Raw genomic sequence first — 26,708 nt, forward strand, 5'->3', positions numbered from 1 at the left:
TAAATTCCCGTCGGAATTGTTTTAATTTTTCAGAACAATTCTTGTCCCGACTATATGACTTTAACGTGCGCCCTAAATCCATAAAGTCGTCAAATTTACAACGTCGTGTGTTGAACGTAAACAACACGGAAATAGTATGGGACAGGATACGGTTCATAAAAATAAAATTCGGCTGTAGTTAACAAACATGTAACATTTAGTTGTGACCATTTCAGGCCAATGGCAATGAAATACATACAATGTAGGGATTATGAGAGCGGCATGGCTGCCAAGATAAATTCCACACTAATTTTGATTTCGAGATTATAAAACGAGCTCTTTAATTTTGGCATAGATTTAATGTTAAAAAAATACAGTTGTGAAACAGCTGCGCTTCTTGCATTTCAATGTGACTCGTTGGCAGAGGTTTAAAATTAAAACTTAATTTTAATAACGCTGAAGTTTTGACACCGATTTTACGGTTGATTTTATTGTAGATTATTTGAATAACTTTACATTTAGAGTGATTCTTGAAATTGCCATCGAAAGAAAAATTACATAATACAGTTTTATTTATTTTAGTAGTTATATACAGGATGGGCCAACGAAAACGAAACAGAGGCGCTTTGAGGCACTTACTGGTGGAATTTCAAAAAACCCTGAGACAGGTCAATTTTAGTTGTGAGGGGGACACACAATACCCGTATTTACAACTTTTTGCAGTCAACTCCCTATGAGGGGTGAAATTCACCCCTTTCATTTTTAAATATAGATATAGGACATGGCATTTTTTTTGGAAAGGTCCATTGAAGACCTTTACAGTGATATAATATTTTTTTTATTTCTAAGCCCTATAAAAAATTTTTTGAAAACGAAACTGAGGCGTTTTGAGCTACTTACTGGTGGAATTTCCAAAAACGCTGAGACAGGTCAGTTTTAGTTCTGAAGGGGACACACAACACACGTATTTACAACTTTTTGCAGTCAACTCCGTTTGAGAGGTGAGATTAACCCCTTTAATTTTTAAAGATAGGTATAGGACATGGCACTTTTTTTGAAAGGCCCATTGAAGACCTTTACAGTAGTATCATTTTTTTTATTTGCCCTTTTTGTTATTGTTTTTGAAATCAAATGTACGTATTTTAGTGCCTGGTTATGTTGATATATATATTTTCCTACGACCCCATATGAAAGTGACATTTTCCTACGACCCCATATGAAAGTGGCGTTGTTCACACGGTTAAATTGACTCCGAAAGTTGGAGTTTTCGTACGTCCATTTCCGAAAGTAAAAGTCACTAGTGTGATATGAATATATACGCACAAACCTGTCAAAATTGAACGTTATTTTCAAATACAAATGTAATTCTTGAATTTTTGTCTCAAATACCTAGACGATTCACTCTAAAACAACATGCATAATGGTAAAAATGAGTTGGTTAGTTCGTTTTTGACAAATCAGTTTTGACAGGTCTGTGGGGATATATTCATATCACACTAGTGACTTTTACTTTCGGAAATGGATGTACAAAAACATGAACCATCTAAATATGTGGAATACGTCACTTTTTTATGAGCTTGTAGAAAAATGGCATTTAGAATAGATAAGAAAAGAACTATTGTCGAAACTTATGGTTTCTTCCTGATGATGAAAGGTCGTAGGAAAAATGGTGTACATAACTCGTCGAAAAGTGTCTTTCTTGCACTCGTGTAATATCTGCACTCGGCTGGCGCCTCGTGCATCTACTTTTACACTCGTGCGAAATTGGTCACTTTCCGTACTTGTTATGTAAATATTTATTACGTAAATTCATCGCAACTGTTTAGTTCTAATATTTTTTATAGGGGTTTAATACAAAAAAAAAAAATTATATCATTGTAAAGGTTTTCATTGGGCCTTTCAAAAAAAGCGCCATGTCCTATATCTTTAAAAATTAAAGGGGTTAATTTCACCCCTCAAAGGCAGTTGACTGCAAAAAGTTGAAAATACGTGTTTTGTGTGTCCCCCACACAACTAAAATTGACCTGTCTCAGCGTTTATTGAAATTCCACCAGTAAGTGCCTCAAAACGCCTCTGTTTCGTTTTCGTTGGCCCACCCTGTATATGTATACATATAAAATGATTTTGAGCATATTTAACATTTATATTTAAATCCAATCTAAACAATGAAAAGAATTTAATGTCCTTAAAATGAATGAACATAAATCAATGGGAAGTTCATAGTCGAAATCTTACGCGTTTGAGAAAAGAGAATTACCTGATAATATTGATTTTATCTCACTAATTAAAATTCAGCACCACAGTCTGATGCTGCAAACCCTTGCTAATTCCGTCCTCAAAAAGGATTACAATACCGAATACCACCGTTATTGTACCACATATTTTATTAATTCCAACTCGTCATGCGTCATAAACTTTATTTTTTTAGTGTTGGGAGTGCTTTAAACGTGCTCATACAGCCACGAAATTTTTATACCTCTAGTAAGCCAAAAATGTCGTTGGTTTTTTGCTGGAGAAGAATTATTTCTAACCGTAGATGTAATCAATCATAATTTCAAGCTTACACTGAATAGTGGACGTTTTTATTATGAAGCTCTGGAAAAACGATGACCCGAGCAGTATAAAACAATCTATAAAACTTTTACGAATATTCAAGCTCTCATAAGGTAGCGGTATATATTTTATTTTTTGTTTTATAAAAAAATCATAAAATTCAAGCGTAAAAGCAAAGTCTAATTATTCTACCTGTTGAAAAAAAGCAATTAATTTATTTTAGTTTGTTTTTTGATTTTTGCTAAAGAGTAGTATTGAATTCAGTGTAATATTACATGCATTCTCCAGTTTAAATTTAACATTTTTGCTCATAGCAATTCAATTAATGCTGTGCTTTTATTTTAAGATTCAAGACACTCGATGTGTTCCTTAAAACTCGTCGCTCCATCGAATTTCCCAATTCAATTTTCAACTGGAATTGAAAGTCAGTTTCAAACATTAAGTGGATCACAATCTCTTAACCTCTGATAGCTCTGGCTGAAAACATGATGTTTTATCCTCATAAAGATTTTTTGAATTTATCATTCGGCGTGTTTGCACGCCATCGATTGATTTCGAGTGCAAATGAATGCTTGTTATATATCAATTTCAAGTTTTAGATAAAAAGATTGTTTCGACATTGGGCAGTAACACGCCATTGAACAGTTTTTGTGCATATAAACTAGGATAAGGATCGTTGGATATGTGGGGCGTTAAATACTCAATTCCACATTTCTTGTTCTTGATTCTCTGTAGTTTAAATCAAGATTTATATTAAATATTTTTTGCTTTATGTTTTCCGAGTAAGAAGTCTCCCAAATCTGAAGAGGAACGACAACACACTTCTGTCTCTTATACGGTTGACAGAATCTTCCGATTTTTTTCTTATTAATATTTCAGATGTCATCTGCTCCTTTGAGCTTTAAATAGAACCAGTAAAGCAAACGTCATCGGATTTAGATTTGATTTCCCTTCAAGCGTAAAAATTACCATCGGATAATAAGCAACTGAAACCGTAAAGTTTGTCCAATAAATTACATTTAAAATATGTAAGACTAACCCAGCTAATATTTCTTCCTAAAATAAAAACATCAGGGTGAATAATTCTTACTGTTCTTACTTTATCGAAAGATTTATTTCATACATATAAAATGCACAACCTCACCCTCGATACACGTCCTGAAAACTTCCCCTAATCCTTGATTATAATCACCTGACCTGATTCAGCTATTGCTGAAATAAATTTCATGGGCTTTTCAGCTGCGCACAAAAAAAAGAAAGACGGCGTGAAATTTAGTTGTTTCAAGATTAATGTTTCATATTAATAAAGTAGAAAGTCTTTAGGACAAAGCGTTTAATTTTAGTTATGAGAATTAATAGCTGACTAAGACTGCATCTTCTTTAAAATTAATTCTATCATCTTTACAAATTATGAGGGCAGGGCAATAATATTTTACAATTTTACAAATTTGGTGTGCAAAAATGGTGGATGCGCCAGGTTGGTTTTTTTTTTACATAAAAACATACATTTTCCAGGTTTTCGGGTCGTATCAAAGAACTCTTTAGAAGCTAATCTGATACATAAACAGGCGCTTTATAATAAGTAACACGATATTTTGTTGCACAGAATCTGAGCTTCATCCGACAACAATTTGGAGTAAGTTTCGAGGATAGACTCTGAGTGGGCCGAATTTACGCGCTTATATGTGTTTATATTTATTTTACTTAGATATCTTGTCAATTTATTAGTTTTAGTTTGAAATTGTTATGCTTTAGCGGATATTAAAACAAGGATACTGAGAAAGCACACACAGACTTCATCCTCCCCAGTAATAAGAACAATAGCAGGTCTTGCGATACAGAAGTTTAATGAACAAAGTTGGTGAAATTGAATTTTACCACAGATAAGACTTTTGTAAACAGCAATGCATTGCAAAGAGCTTTCATCAGTAACAGTCGCTAAATGATAACAAAGTGATCGTGTCGGCATTTTTGAACGGCCCAGTTCCATTTACTCCGTAATGAATTTAGTCCCCATGTTTCTATTCCGAATGCGTGCGACACTAAAGTAATTTAATAAAAGCTCCGGATAATTGCAGGTGTATTTCGTCTGTTGAGCTAATAAGCATATGATAGTTAGCGAGTGTAAACATGCTAGTGTCGGCACACGTGCAGACTCGAATCGTGCTCGAAAGCGCCGAAGCAAGAATCGATCTCCGGAGTTCTGGAGTTTGCCGCAGTTAATGTCGGATTCCGGAGGCGGCTCGTGCTCCGGGCAGTGGGCTCGCGAATACAATGTACCACGAGTATTTCCGGGATAGTCCTATTATTCACAGTAGGATATACAAAGTTACAGGTATTCCATGCATCTTTTTTGTTATGGTGGGGTTAGTGACGCATGGGATCTCAAATAGGATACTGATTGGTGAAGTTAGATGTTACTTCTTTTAGGCTGTTTTCAACCTGTTTTTCGTCGGAAAGAAAATACATTTTTTATTCAAATTTTTTCGGGAGCGGTTAGCAGAGGTATACTGCACGTGGTTCGGAAGGATAAATCTGAATAATTTTGTCAGAATCATTATTTGAATATCGTTGTTTGCGAGAAAAATAAGGTTTAGACCGGAGGAAAGTCCTGGTTTTATTTTCCTGATTTTGAGACGAAATTAGAAATGGTAAAATAAATCAATACAAATTTTCGTACATATTGGGAATTTGTTTTTTATCTTGTCGCAATGTTCGGGAATAAATTAGATGTGTTGTTTTAGACAAATCTTTTCTTTGAGAAGATTTGTTGGTTTTGCCTACATAAAACGCATTCATTAAAACTCGTCGTTTTATGGCAGGTCAACTTTTATGACCTGAATTCTCAGCGTCGTATATCAAAATATGACGATTTATTACGACACTATTTATAATCAGTTTTCTAGTGTCTATGTACGGAAAAGTTGCCAAAAGACAAAGAGAGGAAATTAAATTAAATCGTGGTCAAACCGGAAGAGTAAGAGTGCTGCAATTTTTCCGGTTTTTTAATACTTGATTTATTTATGAGTTTTTTCCGAAGTTTGTAGTTATTTATAAGCTGTCACACTTTTTCTCCTGCCACTATATTTGTGTCGACTTATATTGACTTAGTTTAGTGGAAAAGGCTACTTTTCACCTGTGTATCAAAAAGTCATATATTATACACCACCCCCATGTAAGTTCGGGATAACACGTTCGATCTAGCTTATACAGATACCTGATTTCTTCTAAATCTGAATTATGCATACTGTAAGCTTTCCAAATCGATACTCCTTTATCTATGCAATGGATCATAAATTTATTGTAATTTCAAAATGGAAAGTCCGAAAAAGGCAGGATTTATGTGGAACGATAAGATTTGTAATTTTCTAAATGAAAACAGTTCAAAAGCTAGGACTAATATTTTTAATGAATGTTGTAATTTTTGACAGCCATTCATAACGTGCATAAACAGTAAAACAGAATGTAATAAAACACGTTCTCAGTTCAGTACAAGATAAATATGAACTGTTTTTACAATTATTCCCTTATTAAATAGTCAGTCGCCAACGTACATCATATATGTCCGCTTCCTTGCAAAAAGAAAGTAGAAATTTTGTTGTTGCCGAGCTACCTGCCTGGTTATTGAGTAATATTTACCTTGTGTCTCTTGTAAGTTTGGCAAACTAATTATAACAATGAAACGCACGCCAATTGGCACTGATTTAATTAAAGCCTGCAAAAATTAATAATATTTCTGTCTTCAGCTACCAACCGTTAGGACTGCCTGGATAATGTTCTTCAGTTCACCTTCTCTTCTACCTTCATTCTCGGCTAACTGTTGGGGTGGGTCAATAAAAATCATGCTTTTTACGAAAACGTGGCAACAAGCTACGCGTCACAGTGCCAAATGAGCACCCCACTGTTAATTTTTCACAGCTTTATTCAAATAATTTCGTTGCTTTTATAACTACACAATCGGCCACTGAAATTGCTTATTACTATATTTTGGAAATTGGCTGTTCACAAAGCTTTGTTTTCTCTTTTCTTTTACGACAAAAAAACAAGTCAACGAAGCACATTTCTTAATTAAAGGGCCTGTTATTTTTGTGTAACCATCCAGAATTTTGTCTTCTTCCGGAATGTGTAATAGTTTGGGTAATTTATCACGTTGCCGAGCAGTTTTTAAACAAGCTTTCGGGGTAATTAATTTATTATCATTAAATTAAAATTTAGTGTGATAAAGTTCCATTGTCGTCTGGTCTCATTAATATTTATTGTTTATTAATATTCAGCCTTTCGGGCGTGCCGCTTACTGGTTTTAGCTGTGCGAAGATCCTAAAGTGAATTTGCAAATATTATTAGCGAACCTCTTTCTTGAAAAACAGAAAGTGAAAAGCTCTACTTTAAGAATTAACTTGACGACCTCAGTGTGTTCAATCTTAACAACAATTTTTTAATTGGATTCAATTACGAGTCTAATAACTTCCTTAGCGTTATAATTTCGCCCCATTGTTCGCTTTTAAACGTTAATCATTATTGTGCTGATTTAATTATAAAGCTTTAGCACCTTGACGACAGAGTTAAATGAATTTCGTGCCGGCTGGATCTTGAAAGAATTGCATTTTCTTTGAATCGGCCAATTTTAGAACGAGATTTTCAATTCAGAATTCGTATGTTTATCGTCGGAATAATCAAATTTTCAGAAGGAGGATAATTTAATTTCTCGTTTTACACAAAGTGTGTACACGAGACGACAATAGTAGTTCGAGATTCGTCGTCATTCACTTCTTTGAGAATTAACCTCATCGAGATCAGACAATGATAGCTCCAATAATTCACATGGCTGAGTTGTTTGAATTTTAGGTTACTTGTCTTGAGCTTTCAGGAACTGGCTTAAATAATTCAGTCGTAGAACTTTCTTTACGTCATCGCGGGGATTGTAAAGTAAACATTTCAAAAAGTTTTTTCCGAAGATGGATATTCGTTTTCTAGTCTCAGCGACAAGTTTTTGGTAATTTTTACGAGACGTCTATTAATCCAATAACAGCAATCAGAGTGGTAACGCTCAGGGCTATGTCAGCATAAAGTTTTCTCTTTTATTATTTTCTTTGTTTTTCTTCCAATCCAGAGTTTCCACTTAACAATCGGGAGTCACAGTCCCAATAGATAGAACGTTTATAGTTCCATTCCCTCAATTGAGGAAGTCTCTGTGGATCCATATAAATGCGAATTGTGTCAGTAGTCTGTATTATTTATTGATGGAGTGACATGTAAGCAATTTGTCAAAAAACGGTAATCAACTGAGAGTGGATCAAAAACACGTTTGGTTAACCTTGGAGCTTTGAAGACATTCGCAACGAAAAGAAATTCGAATCTAACGAAGTTAGCTGTAATATCTCCCGCAGCAAAGGTTTCATTAGATAAAAATTCTTTTATATCTAATGGGGAAATTGGATTAGTCCACAAATATGTCCGACATAAAACTAGGAAATTAATTTCTTATCTAAGATGATTGAGTCCAAAGTGTGAGCTTGCAATAAAATGAAGCCGGAAATTTTTAATCGCGTTATATTACGTCTCACTGGCTTCATTTATCTGAACTCCACAGGCAAGATAATAATGATAAAAATGATTAATTAGTGCAAAAAAGCTACACAATAATGTTGAAATGTTGAGAAAACGAGGAAGAATTCTGGAGGAATCGTTTAAGAGTTTAGCTGCGTCATTGCGACACGGCCACAATGCGTCTTAACAATTTATTGTTAATTTTACCCCCAGACCTTGGCTCAAATCGTATAGACTTTCCAAGTGTATATCCGAGTCGAGTGCAATAAAGTTAATTTAGAGCTTTTCACTAAGCCTTTTATATTATCGCGATGGTAGAAGAAAGTCCAGAATATGAGGGTCGGCGACTTTTTAAATCAACTGAAATCATTTAACACAGGTAAAGCGCCGGGAACATTTACTAATTGTGTTTGTGTCTGCGAATGTCTGTTACATATTATTTGGAAAGGCCTCATAAATTAATAACAAAGCGTTGTATGTACGTTCTAACCTAATTAGCGTTTTCGCAGGGCACGGTCTAAATATTTAATCTACCGCGGCTGTTTATTGAAAATTTTTGAGAGATAAAACTTCTACTTTAGAAGCGTTTAACGCACATCCTTTTCATTTTTGGTAAAACTTTTATGAGTTGTTAAACAGATTATGGGTGTAGAGCAATAATTTATTAAGTGTTCTTAAAATGAGTGGGAAAATTTACAAAACCAAGGGCTAAGGCAATTGGCAGCAGAAGCTAATTAACTCATTTTCTTTTCTAAAGAGGGGTAAATACAAAAAACATGGCTAGTTTGCTTTTTCCGGTAGAAACAATCATGTAAGAAGTGTGGCTTTTAGAAATCTGCAGAACTACTCTGATGGGAAATTAATTAAACCGTAAAAGATACTTTACCCCACGATGAAAGAAAACTGTAATTTTGAGTACTAGGTAGTCTTATAGTAACTAAAACTATGCTAATGGTTACTTTTATGTTATCAATACCCGTCGACGTTGTAATACAATTTTATTAGTCTTATTAACTTAGGCAAGTTCCATGCAGTTATCGGGTTAAAGTATCTTATCTCTTGAGTAAAGAGTATTAACATGCAAGGTATGTCTTTTCTAATAAAAATAAAACTGCAGTTTAAATGAGCGCGTAACTTATAGGCTTCTCTCCAAATTGGAAGCACACCACCTGTATTTAAATTTTTCTCTTGGGACAACATTTGGCTGAAAGAATGTAAATGAAAGTAAATGCAGACTCGAATTTGCCATTATTATGCAGTGGCGATGGCTTTGTGAAAGTTTATCATACCTTTATAAGCGTTGGTGGTTTTATTTTTAAGCGAGGGTGTATTTTGGAGGTTAGTGTTAACGGAATAAAATGAGTAAGGGATTAGACGAGAATAAAAGCCAAAAATAGAAGTTGCCCGCAAACGCGAATCTTTAAAACAACAGGATGCAATTAAAAAATGAAGCTCTGAAATCTGACTAACTCATGCATATAAATAGGAGATGCTCAGAAGCCAATTAAAATTTGATCAGCCTGCAGAATGATATTAGACTGAAATATTAATACGACAATGAACTACTGTAACAAGCAGGTGAGTCTGTAAGGTGGAACATTTCCCCCTGGTAGCTATTTTGACATGGAATAATATTAACAATTTTGAAATGCTAGTCTAACTGTTCGAGAAATTTCTGACATGATTGCAACCTGGTTTTATTCGATTGGGACGAAGGAAGGATGTGGATTACTAAGCAACACGATTTAGCTTTCTGCGTCATATCTTTCTATTGATTTATAGCGTGATTTATAAAACGTGAAATGCGATCAGAAAATACTTAAATAATTTGTCTTTAATTAGCTTCTAATGCCACTAAAAGGATGGAAGAGCTAAAAAGACAATAAAGGCAATCTATTTGTTCCGTCGAGTGGTGAGACGCAACGAATCTTCTTACAAAGATCTCAGGCAGTTATTAAATGTATTGTGTTCATTCAATTTTTCTACAATTTTGTGGAAATGAAAAATACGGTTCTTATAGAGTTTTTGCAGACGCTCACTTTATGTCGAACGTATAGGTATATTTTATGAATAAAATATTTTTTCAACTAGGAAGGAGCCTTTGTGGTAGTGGTGGTGGCTTGGAACGAGTAGGTTTATTTAGCTAGCCATAAAAAGTACGAAGTCGAGCATTTCGTAAACTGTATTCAAAGTTCACTTTATTGAAAAATATTTTACAATTTTGAGTTTCAATTGCTTGTATGATTTTAGTTTATATCATTTGATGAATAATTCTTCTTTAATTTCTGCAGTCATTTTAGTATGAATTATTTTCAGCAAATAGTGAAATATTAAAAATGGTAACAGTCATTAATAGTAATAATCCATCAAAATGGCGAATTCATTTATTGCCAGAAATGGGAATAAATAAAAGTTTAATATTGAATAACAATAACTCAATGAATCGATGTGGACAACCCACAAATTCTTAATCAGCACAGATTATACTGTTAATGCTATAAAAATACAACATTTTTAAATATCCGCAAAGAAAAGTCAAAAAGGATTTATTAAAACAAACCTACTTACAAAATCTAGGTCAAAGAAGACGAACTTTGACAAATTTAATGATACAGTAACGAAATTTGGCAAGTTCATTACTTTTGATTTGTTTATTAATTGTGTCCAGTTATAAACTTCTAGTGCAAAAGAGACAGGTTTAGAAAATTGTATTTAAGGATCGATCTAGCCCACCTACGTGACCTTAACTTTTCGTTCATTGGTTCAAAACTGTTGTTTATTGAATAAATTTCAAAGCTAATTAAGTCATGCACAAAAAAGAATCAATTCATAGGATGTTGTTAACAAAAAAAATCACAAAACAAAAGAAACGGACTTTTTTCATTGACTTTTGTTTATTCGATCGAATCGACATTTTAAGAAATCGGTGTCCGCAAGCTGTACATAAAATGAACAATGGAATTTTTAATTTATTTCAAACTGATTTTGAAAATTAAGGTTTTATCTAGAAATATGTTCGTCTAAAAAATCAATGATCCCTAATCTAAAATCCAATGTAATACTAATCGACTCACCACCTCCGGATCAACCCTATCTCGCATCTAGCCGGGTCCGGGTTTGCCACAACTGTGAGTCACGAAATTCTTGTAACAAAAGATATTGACACCTGCTTTAATTAATTTAAGCGTTTAATTGGATTAACTTAACGGGGGTTTTCAGTGCCATATTTCCATCTTGAAGTGCATATTTTGAACAGCCGTTATTTTGATATTCTCAATTGAGATTAAAATGTAGTTGAACTTGACATTGAAAGGCTGAAAGACTAATTTGTGTTTCAGTCTCCCAGGAAACATTTTTTCAGTTCCGTAAAACTGCATCTCATTTCTGGAGATAATTTTCAAGATTCGTCTTTGAAGTATTACTTTTTAAAGAGCTAATATAAATACCATCCGTGGGTGTCCTTTTTTCACTTAAAAATCCAATATAATATGACGTTCAAATATAGTTTGGTAACGTGAAATACAGTAAATTATCTTAGAAAGTGGTTAATTTCTGGATGAAATGTAATGAGATGAGGTTTTATAAACAACGCCGCTGGTTGTTATAAACTTAAGGTTATAAATGAATGTTTCAGGTGGGTGGGGATATTAGATTAGCTATGAGGACATAAACGAAACCTAATGTAAGCTACTTAATACTTCAAGTAAATTTAGTTTACACAGGAAATGTCACAGAATGAGGGTTAGACGGAGTGTAGATTTAATAAGCCTAGCTTTGACGCTTGGCTGCATGTGCCAGTGAAGTAGTCTTAAAATTCTCTATCTCGTAAAATCCCCGCCGGATTGTCTGCATGAATCTTTCATACGAATTTAAAACTAATATTACGCTATTTGCGCTATCGCCGAAACCAGATTAGAATTCTTACCGGCGTCGTCGAAGATAAAACTGTGTCGATTTATCAGCCAGTGGGAAATCTCTCGAAGAGCCGATCAGACGACACGCTAATTTGTTACTAAAACTGTGACAGAAACAAATATCTTCTCCTAGAACTTGAGTGTAACGACGGTCCTGGCAGGTGCCTAATCAAGCTGTCGTCACAGCTTTTCAAACATCTCAACTATGTTGTTATTAAGTGAACATTGTCGTGAAAGTGTGGCATCAAAAAAATATTAATTAAATCCGGGTCTGGATTATATTCCCGTCATTAAATCCCGACCATGCTCGAGTTTAACTTAAACCTAGTTTTGCGAATATCATTTAATGAAATTGCCACAGAAGTTGCTTCATGATGGCTTTTCTCATAACTTGCAGCAATAACAACCCTCGCTTTCTCTTAGGGTCACAATTTCGAAACTTTTTTGTGTATTGAAAGCTAATCTGTTTTGATCTTGTCTTACACATGTGGATTTTAAAATATTGTTTATAAAATATAAGCTTATGATTTTTTAGAATCTAAAGCTTTGATATATCCTTTATGAGACAAGTTCAAGTTATCATCATGTATTTCACGAATCGGCGCACAGAATGTTTTATTCAGGTTTAAGCCGGAATTTAAAGTACCTTATTGAGAGAATACCAATATGGTGCATTGTAAAGAAAACATAACAGAATGTATCAGCCAAATGAAAAGCAAATAGCAAAAGTTCAACTGCTGCATCAAACAGAACGCTTTTATTAAAGTGGGATTGTTAGTAAACTCGTTTCTGTTTGCGTTTTACATATTTAGGTTTCAGATTTGGTAAACTAGACACATAAAAAAGTAATGGTAAAAAGAATTTTTTATGCGGTGGACAAAGTAGAAACTGGTTTAATTTTATAATTTCAGGAAAATTCTCGACTTGTTTAACCTCGAGCTTTCATGCAAAACGGTAGCCTCAATTGTTTAAATGTTATTCTATGTAAGCTTCCTGCAATTTTGTTTTGTGTTTCTATGTATTCAAAAGCGCAGAGGTTTGTAATGGTTTTTATAAACATTTCCTAACATGTTGTATTTATATATATTTTGAATATTACTGAGCATGGGGGTTGGTGTTTGTACTTTATAGCAATTAAAGCTTGGTGTTAAAGAACTTATGGGAAAGTGAATTATACTGGACATCTCTTTGTAATAGGATTAGATTAAACAGACCATATTCGATTTTGGTGATCTTGACAAGTTTGGACTAAGTAATGACAACGGCAACTCCTGTGATAAGGGTTCGAACAATTCAACAAAGATTATTTGGTATTAAGTGGATTTTGACAGAATGGAGTAAAAACGGAAAATTTTAGCCTTGCAAAAAAGATAATGGAATTACCGTGGGTCAAACATGTGGCGGTTTAATCTCAATTAAAATAAGAAAAAAGGGCAGAATATAAACATTCCTAAAATTCATAATTTTGATCATTTTTATGCCACTGCTATGAAATTTCGGTAAGTTTAAATTTTTGAATAGTTTTTTTACACCACTACATTGCAAAATTGTAGAGCGGAAGAATCAAATTTTAGCAATTTTTATTTTCAAGACCTAGCAAATATTGCCAAAATTTTTTGCTAAAATTTGTACTTTTGATAATTTTTGTGCTAAAGCAACGAAATTTCGGGAATATTCTATCTAAGAATAGTTAAATAAGTTTACTAAATTGTAAAATTGTAGGGCGAAGGACTCAAATGTTAGAAAGTTTATTTTTCAAGACTTACCGAAAATTTCTAACATTTTGTTCTAAAATTGGTAATTTCGATAATTTTTATGCTTCTGCTAGCAAATTTGTTAAAGTTACTATTTTTAAATAAATTATCAGCTTTATCAACTTTCAAAATTGTCGAGCAAAAGACTCAAATTTTAGAAATTATCGTTTTCAAGACCTAGCAAAAATTGCCGATATCTCTCGCTAAAATTCCTAATTTTGATAATGTTTACTACAAGCTACAAAATTTAAGTAACTTACTGTTTTTGAAAAGTTTGTTAACTCCACCAAATTACAAAATTGTAGAGCGGGAGACTCTAAAATAATTTAAAAATTCGTTAAAATGTAAGACAAAGCAAGAGATTATTTTAAATTACGTGTTTACACACGCTAAAAATGCTTCTTTTCTTTTTCATTTCAAGCCAAGCTGTCACATAGTGGTACAGCATTTTTTGTCCTACAAACATTCACACCACACTTTTTACATTACAAAATATGTTCTACCGTATTTGTGTAGTCTTTTCCCAGTATAACCGAGAGTCTGTTTTTTATTGCAACTCATTTACATCGTTATAACTTGATGTTAGCGACACACCATTAAAGGCAGTTACCCTTAATACTGTACCAAGTGAAACAGCAATAATTAAAATTCAACATTAACAAGTTCGGTTTTGTTCAGAAAAAACATATCCAAAGATGGATTACACGTTGGGTTGTCACGATCCGTCTTTGGAAGTTAAAATCAAGTTTAACAAGAAAACTCTTTCATTGTCTCCATTTTATCTCGACTTTTTCTGTTTAATTATCTTGTACTCCTAGGATTTCATTGCGGAAATCATGGTTTTAGCTAGATTTGTAGAGTTTCACATTGTGGTTTATATGGTTCGAATATAAAATATTCTGTTTGGGTTGGGCCTTCTTCGATTTTCAGAACACAACAAAGACGTGCTAACGCTCTTAACCGCAAGCCACGTCCGTTTTGGCTAGAGGCACAACGCGACTATTCATCTTTGAGTGGTCCCGGAGGAACGGGTAACGCTAGCTTTGTAATAAACGAAGCAGCTATAACAAAAACGCGGTCCAGGAACATTTATCTCTATAATCCAATCTACTATCAATTGTGATATTACATTAGGGTTTAACAGTTACCTAATTAATACAGATGGAGAGTAAAGTTGGTTATACGAAAGTTTGGGTTATACATACTCAACGTAATGGTTAGCGGAATTTTCTTCTCATGATAACGTGGATGTTCTGGTGCTATTTAATAGTTCCGAGTTCAAATAAATAAAGTAAAATCTCTAGACATGTCCAAATACCAATTTTTGTTAATGTCTGGATTGACTCTTCTTCTTCTAAACCTAGTGATGGATGAATTGATTAAAATGTCACTTCAAAGAGAAATCTTTTAAAAGAACGCTTTAATATTAAGCAAGAATATTTATAAACCGTAACAGCTGGTTCCAATGTCTTGAGATCAATGGCAACAGTAAATCACAGAACTGTAGGTATTTCGCATCAAATTAGTTATAAAAAATGTACACAAAGTACACAAATCAAAACGTTAAATAAAATGTACAACTACATTTTTATCCTACACATTCATGTCACCCTATAAATAGCTTTAACCGCTTATCTGATTTCACTGTGATATGCAATTTTCACAAATGACAGCGAAAAAGTTATAGTACTGTTTGTTTTTAGCTATATTGTAACTGATATGTCTCAGTATTTTTATAGCATTTAGGTTAGTTTTATTAGCGGATTGTTTTGATTGCAAACCTCTTTCACGCCGATCACGTTTACTGACAAAATCGATTATAATCGATTAATTAAACAAATTAAATGTATTAATAATTATTGATACATTTAATTTGTTATTTCTCTCATCTTTGCAACATGCGATGAAAGAATATTGCATTGAGGTTTTAAATTCTTATTATTATTTCATTGGTTTGTATTTTTTCTTATTTCCCAATAAAGGAAAGCACCTTATCAAAAATAAATTCCTCGTATTATTTTTCTCTTGAAACTCTCCATTCGTCAACACATAGAGAACTGTATGAAATCGTCCAAGGTTATGTTACGTCAATTTATCGGCTCGATGGACGATTAACTCCGATGAGAACCCTCGATTAAGACCAATAAAATTGGACGAAACGCAATAAAAAGGTCCACTTCAGATAACGGGCGTTCGGAAAAACGATTGCTAATTTGTTAAAACAGGTTCGGCGAATATTGCCAGTTGTTTCGGTATTTCGTAACTGCAGAATTTAGTGGGAAATTGATGCAGGTCGTGTTACTCAAAGAACAGACGCTGTTTTGAAGAGGACCAGTAGACTTTTTTACTGTCACTAGAAATTCAATGCGAACCGGATATGTGTCAAAAGTCTGTGTAAATTTAAATGAGTGATGTTGGGATTTTGCTGCGTGACATATTACAGGACGTTTTATGAAGGTGGAGAGGCTTTCACATGTGCTAGGCTAATTATTTAGTTTTAACAATAAAACTAGCTGAAAACACTTTTGACCTGGCGCATCCACCACTTTTGAAGAGCAGTATAATGTGAAAACTACGAAAATAATTGTTTAAATTTCGAATAAATAATTCACCGCAGTCGTTTCGCGTCGAGAAAATCGATAGGCTCCACTGTGATTTATCTCTCATATGAGGTCTTTTACTTTCCGATCTTGCTTGCAAAAACTTATCTCGAAATTCACCCAGAAAAACAACGGAGCTCGACGTTTATCGCGTTATTTTGATCCCATCGGACTTACATTCTTATATCGGAATCCTGGGAAAGCTGATCACCTCACTCATTTCAGGCAGTCGTATCGGTAACTGAAACACTGTTTCACAAATATAATTCGTTTATGTTGTGTCGATATATTTAAATATATTTTCCAAGTTTCACAATCGATTTCAAGTTTTATCGTCCTACAGTCTTGTGGAAGCGGAATCCAAATAAAAGACGAGTGAAGCGAGATAAACTCAGCCGAAACCCAAGTCCTGTTTCGAAAGTTCACTCCAATCCCGAAATCGGTTTCGTGTGAATTCTGCTTCATTATCTCAAGGGATATTTTTCATTCATTGATTTCGTATTCTTCTAAATGAGAAATAGTCTTTGTGGGTTGAAGCAAATCAACATCGGTAGTTGTTATTCAACAAAAGTAGTATTTTTTGCAGCTCTGAATGAGTTCGAAGGAATAATTATATCTGTTTATTTACAGAAGCGCATCGAGCTTTGGAACTCCTCGAAGATTATCACTCGAAACTTATCAAGCCTCAAGATAAGCAGCTACGCTTGGCTATTGAACGTGTCATTCGCATCTTCAAGTCGAGGCTGTTCCAGGCACTTTTAGGTAAGAATAGTAATCCTTTATTGTTATCTCAAGGGAAATTATTCCGAAATTTCTCTGTAACAGAATTATATTTTGATGTGCGTAATTCAAACGAGAAAATTAATACGATGTGCTCGAGACGACCGTAATGAATTACAGGTGTGATTGATTTATTACTTTGGTAATAATTGAAAACAAAAGGCTAACTTTTAGTTCTATCATGTTCCGGGTTTACTGGGCTATCTTTAAAGTTTCGTGTGCTAAATGGTCTCCGCTGTTTCCGTGCTACGGAAGAACTAAGAGAATATGCTGATAAAACTCGAAGCCATTGTCTGCTTTCAAGTTTAGTGCACATACTTTAGCGGGAACGCTATACTTAAATTGCATTATTTATTAAATGCGGTGGTTTTCAGTTATTAATTCATTTCTATGCAATAATTAAAAGTCTTTACTTGCGAGTTGAGCTAAGTTATTTAAGTAGCTACAATTTTCATAAAATCCGATCATTGTTCATAAGCTCATAGAAAATGAAAGCAATAATAAGATAAACAAAAAAGACAAAATTTAACCGGCGCAAGCTAATATCAAAGGAAACTCTAAAAGTAAAGGAAAATCAAGACTAAACTTGAAACAGATAATGATATGAAGGACTCTTTTGTTTATACCTGGTGCATTCACCAAATTCAGAATTTCTGAGTTTTGATTTTGAGACTTTTATTACATCGTAATGCAATTGTTTTATGTCTTTGTAGTTTTCTAAGTGCGAAAATATTTCCCTTGAAATGCGGGTAGGATATTTCAATAAAATCGTTTCAAACTTATGATGCGAGTTGTTGTTTCTTTATGTACAGTTAGTTTTATGATCGACTATTAAATCAGAAATGTGTCGGTACCAAACTTGTATTTATAACAACCCTGTGTAAGTTTATGTACTGTAGCATATTGTTCTGTGCTTTCAAACACAATCACAAGACATAGGAGACTAAGAAGTCTTTATTAAATTTAATTCGATTCAAAACAAGTTGTGAAGCTTGGATACCAACTAATAGTCTCTTGGAACGTTCAATACAGAAACTTCAGCGTTCTTCGTGTCCGCAACAGATTCTTCTCGCGTCAAGTTTCAAGTTTTTTCAGTGTTATCCAAAAGCAGTATGTGTTTAGTAATTTTGATAGTCATTTGCTGCTATCGATTCCCACTTATAATAAAATTTTACTCCACTCATGTGATAAAATCTGTGGTTTTATGTTTAAGTTATTAGCTTGTGTGGGAATTATTACCTAGCACTTTTATGTGCGTGTTAATAGATTACGCCCAAGATTATGTTTAATGATTTTATTACAGTGCAACGGTTTTAGTAATAACCGTAGCGTTTCTGTTTTCATATAATTGTAGTGTTTTACTACTTTAATAATAAAGTAATGATTATTTTTCAATTTACGTGTAGTTTTTCAAAACTTTCAACAAATTATAATTTAAAGATGGCTTTATTAGTGCGATTTTAAAGGTTGTTTAACCTTCAGCAAACTTTGAAAAGTCCCTTTGGCTTGGGTAATTAATTGGTGGAGAGACGATAATAAATCATCCACAAAATTAAAATTGCGATATAATTGAGTGGTTTTTCTTGGTGGTCGCCCCAATGTAGACATGGCTTTAACTGCCTCATCATGGGCGGCCGAAACGATGCTTTAATGAGTGGTTATAAATATTAAACTGCTTTAATACCACTTTTGTGGGCAATAACGAAGGATACTTTCGCTTAAAATTTAAATTATTTTATTTTGTCACACCGATATGTGTAAAAACTCACTTTTAAGAACATTTTTTAAAGCGTTAATTATAAAGACGCTCGACAAAAGCACAACAAAGACACGTCTAACCTTCAGAGAAACATTCAATGAAAAACGATAAAATACAAACTAACAATAACTTGAATTATTCTCTGATACAAAAGCTTCATTCTGGAAGCGTGCTTGCCGTTCTTGTCTCTTATTATTATACAACAGTACCCACAACTGTCAAAGATTACTTAGCAGAGCTTAAATAAGTTTATGTTACTGTATACGCAAACTGTGTCAGTAGTTCATTGCAACAAGCATAAATAAAACTTGATCTCTTTAAAAGTCGCAAATAGATTTATTTCAGCGACGACAGAATCAATATTTCAATTTGCGTATAACGGAAATTTCAAAGACATCGCAGCGACTAAAAGCAGCGATTATTGGCAGTGTTTACCCAATAAAACTATCAAGAGAGTTAAGAAAGTAAATTGTTCAATTTATATAAAGTTACTGCAAAATTATCGATCCTGACTTCACATAACGATTCTTCGCAGCTTTGGGCGACTCTTTAAGAGATTGTTTTTCTACGGAATATCATGCGCCTTTCAGGTTCGGAAACACGTTGGGGATAATTGACATGGTCCTAGTGAATTATTAAGAAACCAACACCTTAATTTAGCGTTTCTTGACACAATTATCCGGGATAACCGAGTTTGCTTAACGAACTTTTACATTATTTAAAATGTGGCGATCAATCGAAAACCGGGATGAATTGCACATGGAAACTTGTGCAATATTAAAAAACACAGGAATTTAGGGACGGGACACAGAGACCAGTAATTCCAGAGGGATAACATCAAAGACATTCTCAAGGAGAATATAAATCATGACAATTGTCATGGTTATGACTGAATGTATGTACCCAACACTGGAATGTCCTAGCAGGAGGAATCTATAGCGCAACGTGACTTCAGGTGCAAGATGCAAAAAAGAATAAATGATAGGAAAGTTTGGAATGTATAAGAAAGTAGCTTATAATATTTCCATAAAATCATAATGTAACGTTAACTATCGAGGTGAAATTCGCTAGTTTTTATGAGAAGATTTCTCTATTTTTAATATTGAACTTCATGTTCAGATTCCTGAAGAATGTCACAGCGTGGATATTATACAAAAAAATAAAATTATAAAAAAAGACCCGGCGCATCCACCATTTGTAGTAAAAATATTTTTCTAGTTTAATTAATTTTTGTTATTTGATACAGCTATTTGTAAATAGAAAGAAAACCTACGTAGGTTTAAAGAGTTTTTCTACCCAAGTTTGTATTTAGTCAGTTCACATTGTGAAATGGAACACTGCCAAAATCAGTCTGACATTAATAAGTATTTTAAATGACTGTTATAATCTTTAGTTACTTTTTCGTGGCATATAATATGCCTCGGTCTTTCTAAAAAAGCCAAACGACTTGTCATTCTCTTTTAAATTTTCAGCAACTTAAAATCGATACTCTGTCAAATTATACCCAAACAATCTAGTCCATCGTTTTCCTAAAATATTAACTCTTCAGCGTTCGTGCTCTGTGATGACATTTTTTATTGGGTTACATCTGATTTGTATGTCGTAGAGCGCAGAACTCCGTCGAAAATCCTCTTACGTATTTTGCTCAACGAATTGATTGCCCGATCAAGTTTAAACGTAATTTATTGTTGTTCATGAGTCGGTCGCAAACGTCACTGACACTATACATTTCGAGAAAGTTCTCTTCGTTATCATTTGAAACTTCTACAGATGAGAAAATTTGAGCTTTGTATTCACATTCCTGTTCCCAAGGCACGTTCATGTCAAGAAATAATAAACGGTTCGCCATGTGAGTGATTGCTGAAAGCGGTACTACCTGTTTTATTTACAAGGTGGTTGTGTGTAACAGATTATCGTTGTCTCAACAAAATATTGATACTGTTGTGCGAAGGAAAGGAAGCTTGGGAACGAAAACGAAGCTTAATATTCTTGGATTTTAATAGACTGTTATTTAAGAACACGAGATTTGTCTTATTAACAGTGTATAGAGAAAGAATTTTTCATTTGCGAAATGTTTCTCTAAAATAACATTCTACTTTAATAAAACAGAAATCTGGGGCTACTGTTTTTATAATAATTGCGTGCAGGTTCGGCCTCACAAATGAACTACAGAGAGCACAAAAACGATATTATTGTTGTTCGCTCTCCTGCACCATACTTTTCACATTGTTTTTCACCTTAATTAAAATGACCAGAAAGTTTATAAGTATTACTTATGCCAACTTTACAAATGAATCGCTACTTTATACCAAATGGCTTTCTGTAAACGGTTCGTTCTAAACAAGTTTATAGCCATTACTATATATTTTATAAAAGCTTTTACAAGTAATAAAGTTGCTCTTTATACGAAACTTTATGCGAAATTTACTTTCTAGAAAGCAGATACGTACATGCTTCTTCAACATATGAAGATTAGAATAACATGCTATTAGAAAACTTAGGTAGAGTGCATTTACCGTCTTTTAGGAATTCTTCTCTAGGAGGTGCAGTTGTAATAATAAGACCTGTTTGATTAAGGACAAGATTCTCTACATCCTATTTTGAGCAAATTTTAATAGGCCTACCTATTAAAGAGAATTTATACTCAAATAAATTTACACGGAAAATCGCAAACATTAAATTTTCGAATTCTGAGAAACAAAAGTGGGAGAAAAACGATGGCGCATACTCTAACACTTTTTTGTTGCACGTTTATATTATAATAATGGAACTGTCTAAATTACGACTTGCATGAATGAAGTTTAATTACCAACTGCCGTAAATAGAAGCTGAATTTTCAATAAACTGTTAATTGAATTTCCACATACAACTGAAACTTGTGGTAAGACTTAATAGTACCTGCCAAATCGCTTTTCACATTTCATATTTCTCTGAAATGAAATCAAATAAAGGTACCTATTATGAGTATATCTAAGGTCTAGCCATTTTGTGAAGTCCTTTAGTAGATATAGGTGCCATTTTTCGTACACGCTGATATCGTTATGCTCAACTGTCATCCCACTACAAAATGACGTAACACCTCAAGTTCAAAATAGAAATTCTTGTACTTTTGTAATAAGATATCGTGGGCTGAAAAACGTTCGTTAAAGTTGAAGAACGTCAAACTAAGTAAATCAAATATCTCCGAAACTTTCTTGTTTAAGTAAAATTGGAAACTTAAACCAAACTGTAATTAATAACGTTGTAATGTAACGATGACGACAATTAACTTGTGTTTGTAATGATACATTATTTCTCTAAAGTTATAAATAAATAAAGTACTTACACGTTTCATTTATTTATTATCACAAATTAGTTTCAATTTCCTATTCGAAATCATATTTCTAATTTTCCGTTTACTGTGGCAGAATCACATTATTGAGACCAATAGTCAAGCTGAAATGTTTAATCAGTGCTATTTTGCAACATTTAGATTAGAAAACATCAACAAATGATCTTATAACTCCACGTTTCAATCTCACAGCTCTTTTGATCTTTCATGTGCAAAATTCCCCAAACTTTCATTGATAAATCTCTTTTGTTGCAACATTGTGAAAGTGAAAAACTGCATACTGCAGAATGAGATAATTTATAGCGTCACAGAATTTCGTCTGAATGTACTTAAGGTATGTTTTAAATTATGCCCATGTTTTCACTTTTTGCTAAGTTGATTTATATCGAAGACAAACACAAAAAAGTGTACGAAGGGAAAGTGGTTAACATGAAATTTTATAAATCATTTATAAGTAAAACTTGGATATATCTACTCGAGGTTGTTTTTGTAATGGAAATAAAAACTGAAACCTCTAAAGTGGATGGTCCCACAAAGGTGTCCTGTCTAAATGTTTGTTCTTTGCTCGATCCAGTTTAGAGAGTAAATATTTGAGCTTAGTTCTGACTTAAAGATTAAGTAGAACGTTAACTGGTCTAATTTTATACTATATGATATTATCTTGGTACTTTAGTTGACGATTTATGATTAATGCAATCACGTTCCACTTTAGATTTTAATTTCAGTTTAAAACTGCATTCGCTGTTAATCATCTACTTTTAGATTAATTGCGTACTTAAAAACTTATTTTTGAATCAAGAAGCTAAATTTATGCAAATATTATTTAAACCAACGATAATTTTCCAGAATATAAAGTCTTCCATTAAGTCATACCTGGTAATAATAATAGCAGGTTATATTTATGACGCGCCAGCTCTTCATATTATTACTATTACCAAGTAGGTAGTTTAACAAAACTTCCGAATAATACTTTATTAAACTTGATGGCGCTTTTGCTAATTTAGTTGGAGTTCCATTATAATAACTCACTTTCAGAACGACGTGTTTGTATTAACAAAAGGATTAACAGATGTATTTTCTATGTTCGACAATGAAAAACCGAATTTCACTTTTTGATGCACGTTGCTTGTCTCTCGACTTTTTTACTTCCCCAGCATTAATTAACTTGACAACGTTACCTTGTTAAATGTAAAGTTAATTGTGAAGTTGGAAATTTAAGTAGTTCCTGTTCAGTTGCGTACAACCATAGATCATTTAGGGCCTAACAACTACAAAGTTTTCTTATTTTCTTCTTAAATGGGTGTTTTAAACTGTACAGCTCAGCTCATCGTTATGAAAGGCAAAATCCACTTTAAATGTTTAAATGTGTCATAAATTGTGAAGGAAATTCCCAACGGTGTTTTTATTCCTGACAACTCACATATTTTGGAGATTTTTTCATCTCATAAGCCTGAAATCAGCCTTTAATAAATTATTCAACATTTTTTTAAAGAACGTGTAATTGTGCACGTGTGGAAATCAGTGTGACATCTTCTAGTCGGAAATTAAATTTCTAACACAAAAATATTATCTTCACAAAGCCCCCGATTCGTTGGCGTAAACCACGGCATAAATTTCTCTCGTGAAATTTTAGACTTACACGTGCGCAGGTGTGGCCTTTGGTGTAATATGTAAATTGAATAATATAAGATCGTCGATCTGGTTTATGTTTCCACACGTTACCGCTTAGGATGAGAAAGTTTTATCTTAATTTGATTCATAAATAATGGCTCGAAAATCGTCTCGATTTCTTTGCTTATGTCATCTGGAAAGTGATAGTAAACGGAAAATTTTTAATAAAAATATATTTATTGAACACTTTTTAGCTGAACAAGAGACAATGATAACGACTAGATTATGGGAACAATGCAACTTTTTCTCAATACTTGTAACCTCCATTACTGTCGTACAAGCTTGAGCTATGATAGTGATGGTCGTGGTGATCATGATGGTCGTGATGATCATGGTGGCCATGGTAATGATGATCATGGTGGTTTGAAAAACCACCACTTCCGCTAAAGTTATGATCGCTGTAATAATGACTATGTTTGCTCGCGTAAGCTCCAAGACCAAGACCACTATAGTACGACTTATGACCACTACTGAGTGACCCATGACCGCTTAACAGACCACCATATAAATGACTGCTTAAGCCTCCTTTCAAACCTCCAGGAATTACGAGGGAGCCATGATGGTGGTGGTGGCTGTCATGATGCAAATCGTGATGATGATCATGGTGAAAATCGTGATGATGATCATGATGAAAATCGTGATGATGGTCATGATGGTGAACTGGAACTGGAACAGGCACTTCCACTTTCGTTGGGACGCGTACCGGAACGGGTTTTGGGATAATAACCGGATATGGCTGTGGGACACTAACTGGAACAGGTTTTAGCACTTTCACATAAACGGGTTTATGTACGGGAACTGGGACTGGACGAGGTACGACGACCGGATAAGGTTTGGTAATGACAACTTTAACCGGGTGTGGAACTTCTACACGAACTGGTCTGGGAACATCAACAGGTTGCGGGACCGCGACCGGAACAGGAACTGGGCGATGAATAACAACAGGAACAGGATGAGGAACCGGTATCGCCACATGTTGCGTGTTTTGGGTGTAAGTGGTTCCACCGTCCACGACAGGACCCGTGCCTAATCCTTGGCCTAGCAGCACTCCTGTCGCCGCACCCACGCCGACGGCAACAGGAGTAACTCCAACATGTCCTCCACCAACAGCGACAGGGGCGCCTGAAACTTCCGCAACGGGCGCAACACCAATATGCCCTGTTCCAAGGGCGGCGGGGGCGGCTGCAACACCAACATGTCCTGGAGTGCCAACAATTCCTGCCACGGGAGCAACATCAACATGCCCATGGGTGGCTTCTGCATATCCCACGTTCTGTTGGGCTACAGCGACAACACCGTGGCCTATTTCTGCACCGGATGTACCATGAAGTAGCTGCACCGGCTCTGACCCATATCCTGTGGCGTAATCGGTACTGACTGGCGGTGTTAAGTCTGCAGTGATTCCGCTGTTGACTACTCCACAACTTGCTAAATTAGTTATGGCTAGTATAAGCGGTAGAATCTGGAAATTATAAAACGTTATTCGAAACAAAAACTTTTGGCGATAACCTACCACGACGGTTTTCATTGTGTGCGAAAAGAAAAGTGAAGATGAAATGATACACAAACTGGACGAGCGACTTTCTTATATATTGACCACACCTCGGATAGGCGACAAATTGCACTTTCACGGCTACGATGTCGGACCATCCCGATATAAGTCACATTTAAATGTGCCTTCGGTAGAACTTGCCATTGTTGAAGAGGTTTGGCGAGAATTCAAAGGACATTTTATGTGAATACAATTAGAAAAACTGTTTGTTTACATTTTTTTAGTGTTGATAAAAACTGTGTTAGTTTGTCCGACATTCATAATTAGTCTGTAAATCAGTGTAATCAAACTTTTTTTAATTGAATTTGTGCAATTAACAGACTGTTAATGATATCTACTGCGATTGGAACAATGATTTTTAGTAGTGTATAATTATAAATAGAGTTAATATAATGAATACCGTAAATAACGCTCTAAAAATAAAACGAGCATTTTGCAAATCTGTTTAATTTTTACTGGTTACAAAAATTGAAATGATATTTTGTTGCAGCAACGTAGTTATATTGAATATTTTGTTTTTTTCCAATAGTGACATAAGAAATGATTGAATATGAATAATTTTGTTCCTGGACATATTTCAAAAGCAGTCATCTTACGTGATTTGATAGCGACACATAAAAAAAGAAATTTGTGAGATATGTAATTATACCAGAATGGTAAATTATTTTGAGCTTTCTTCTTAATAGTAGATAATGAACAATTTTGTATAATGGTTTTCTTACATATGAACATACCATAACGTAATAGTGATTTTAATTACAAATCCATATTAGTGATAATAATATTCAATTTATTTAGAAAACAGTACAAAAAAAGTCAATAATCTTCTATACACATGCGAGCGCAATAATAGAAAGTCTAAATTTTTTATTGTAAATGTTAACTGAAGGCCATTTTGGGGCAACGGTGTTTCTAACCTGAGTGGACTTTAAAAAATCCAACAATTAAAAACAATTTTACAGAATCTTAAACAGTGAAAAATTGAAAATAACAAACTTCATTCTCAAAAACACTTCCCGGAGCAACTTTTACTTTAACATGAATTTTAATAAATATCGGAAACATTTGCATTGAATTAAAATTTTGCAAGAGTTTTGTGTTAGCGAAACCAGTCGGCAGGTGTTTTGAATGAAATGGTACAATAAAACACATCTTCCAAAACAGAATATTTTATTGCCTCATTCATGAGATAATTGGATGCATATCATTATTAAGCCATTTTATTAACATTTTACGCGACACGATTTCCCATAAATTTCTTTGATAAA

At 33.9% G+C, this 26,708-nt stretch overlaps 2 protein-coding genes across 2 annotated transcripts in view; one reads left to right on the plus strand and one right to left on the minus strand.

Annotated features, from left to right (window-relative positions):
* The first annotated feature begins 4,744 nt into the window (after positions 1 to 4,744).
* The window catches only part of LOC148172418 (disks large 1 tumor suppressor protein-like), a 31,264-nt gene continuing 9,300 nt past the window's right edge, over positions 4,745 to 26,708 (plus strand). Inside the window, exons 1-2 of the mRNA XM_088039089.1 lie at positions 4,745 to 4,867; positions 16,978 to 17,109. Of these exons, the coding sequence (XP_087895215.1) occupies positions 4,807 to 4,867; positions 16,978 to 17,109 (193 nt within the window). The 5' untranslated portion in view covers positions 4,745 to 4,806. The remainder of the gene's footprint in view (positions 4,868 to 16,977; positions 17,110 to 26,708) is intronic.
* Positions 24,125 to 25,481, minus strand: LOC148172419 (uncharacterized). The gene is made up of 2 exons (XM_088039077.1): positions 25,402 to 25,481; positions 24,125 to 25,350 (listed from the first exon to the last, which is right to left on the minus strand). The coding sequence occupies exons 1-2, from the start codon at positions 25,414 to 25,416 to the stop codon at positions 24,136 to 24,138; spliced, it is 1,230 nt and encodes a 409-aa protein (XP_087895203.1). The 5' UTR covers positions 25,417 to 25,481; the 3' UTR covers positions 24,125 to 24,135.

This window comes from Gnatocerus cornutus, chromosome 6 (assembly GCF_029298725.1).
Source record: "Gnatocerus cornutus isolate USDA-ARS CGAHR chromosome 6, icGnaCorn1.1, whole genome shotgun sequence".
In the NCBI taxonomy this organism is placed as follows: Eukaryota; Metazoa; Arthropoda; class Insecta; order Coleoptera; family Tenebrionidae; genus Gnatocerus; species Gnatocerus cornutus.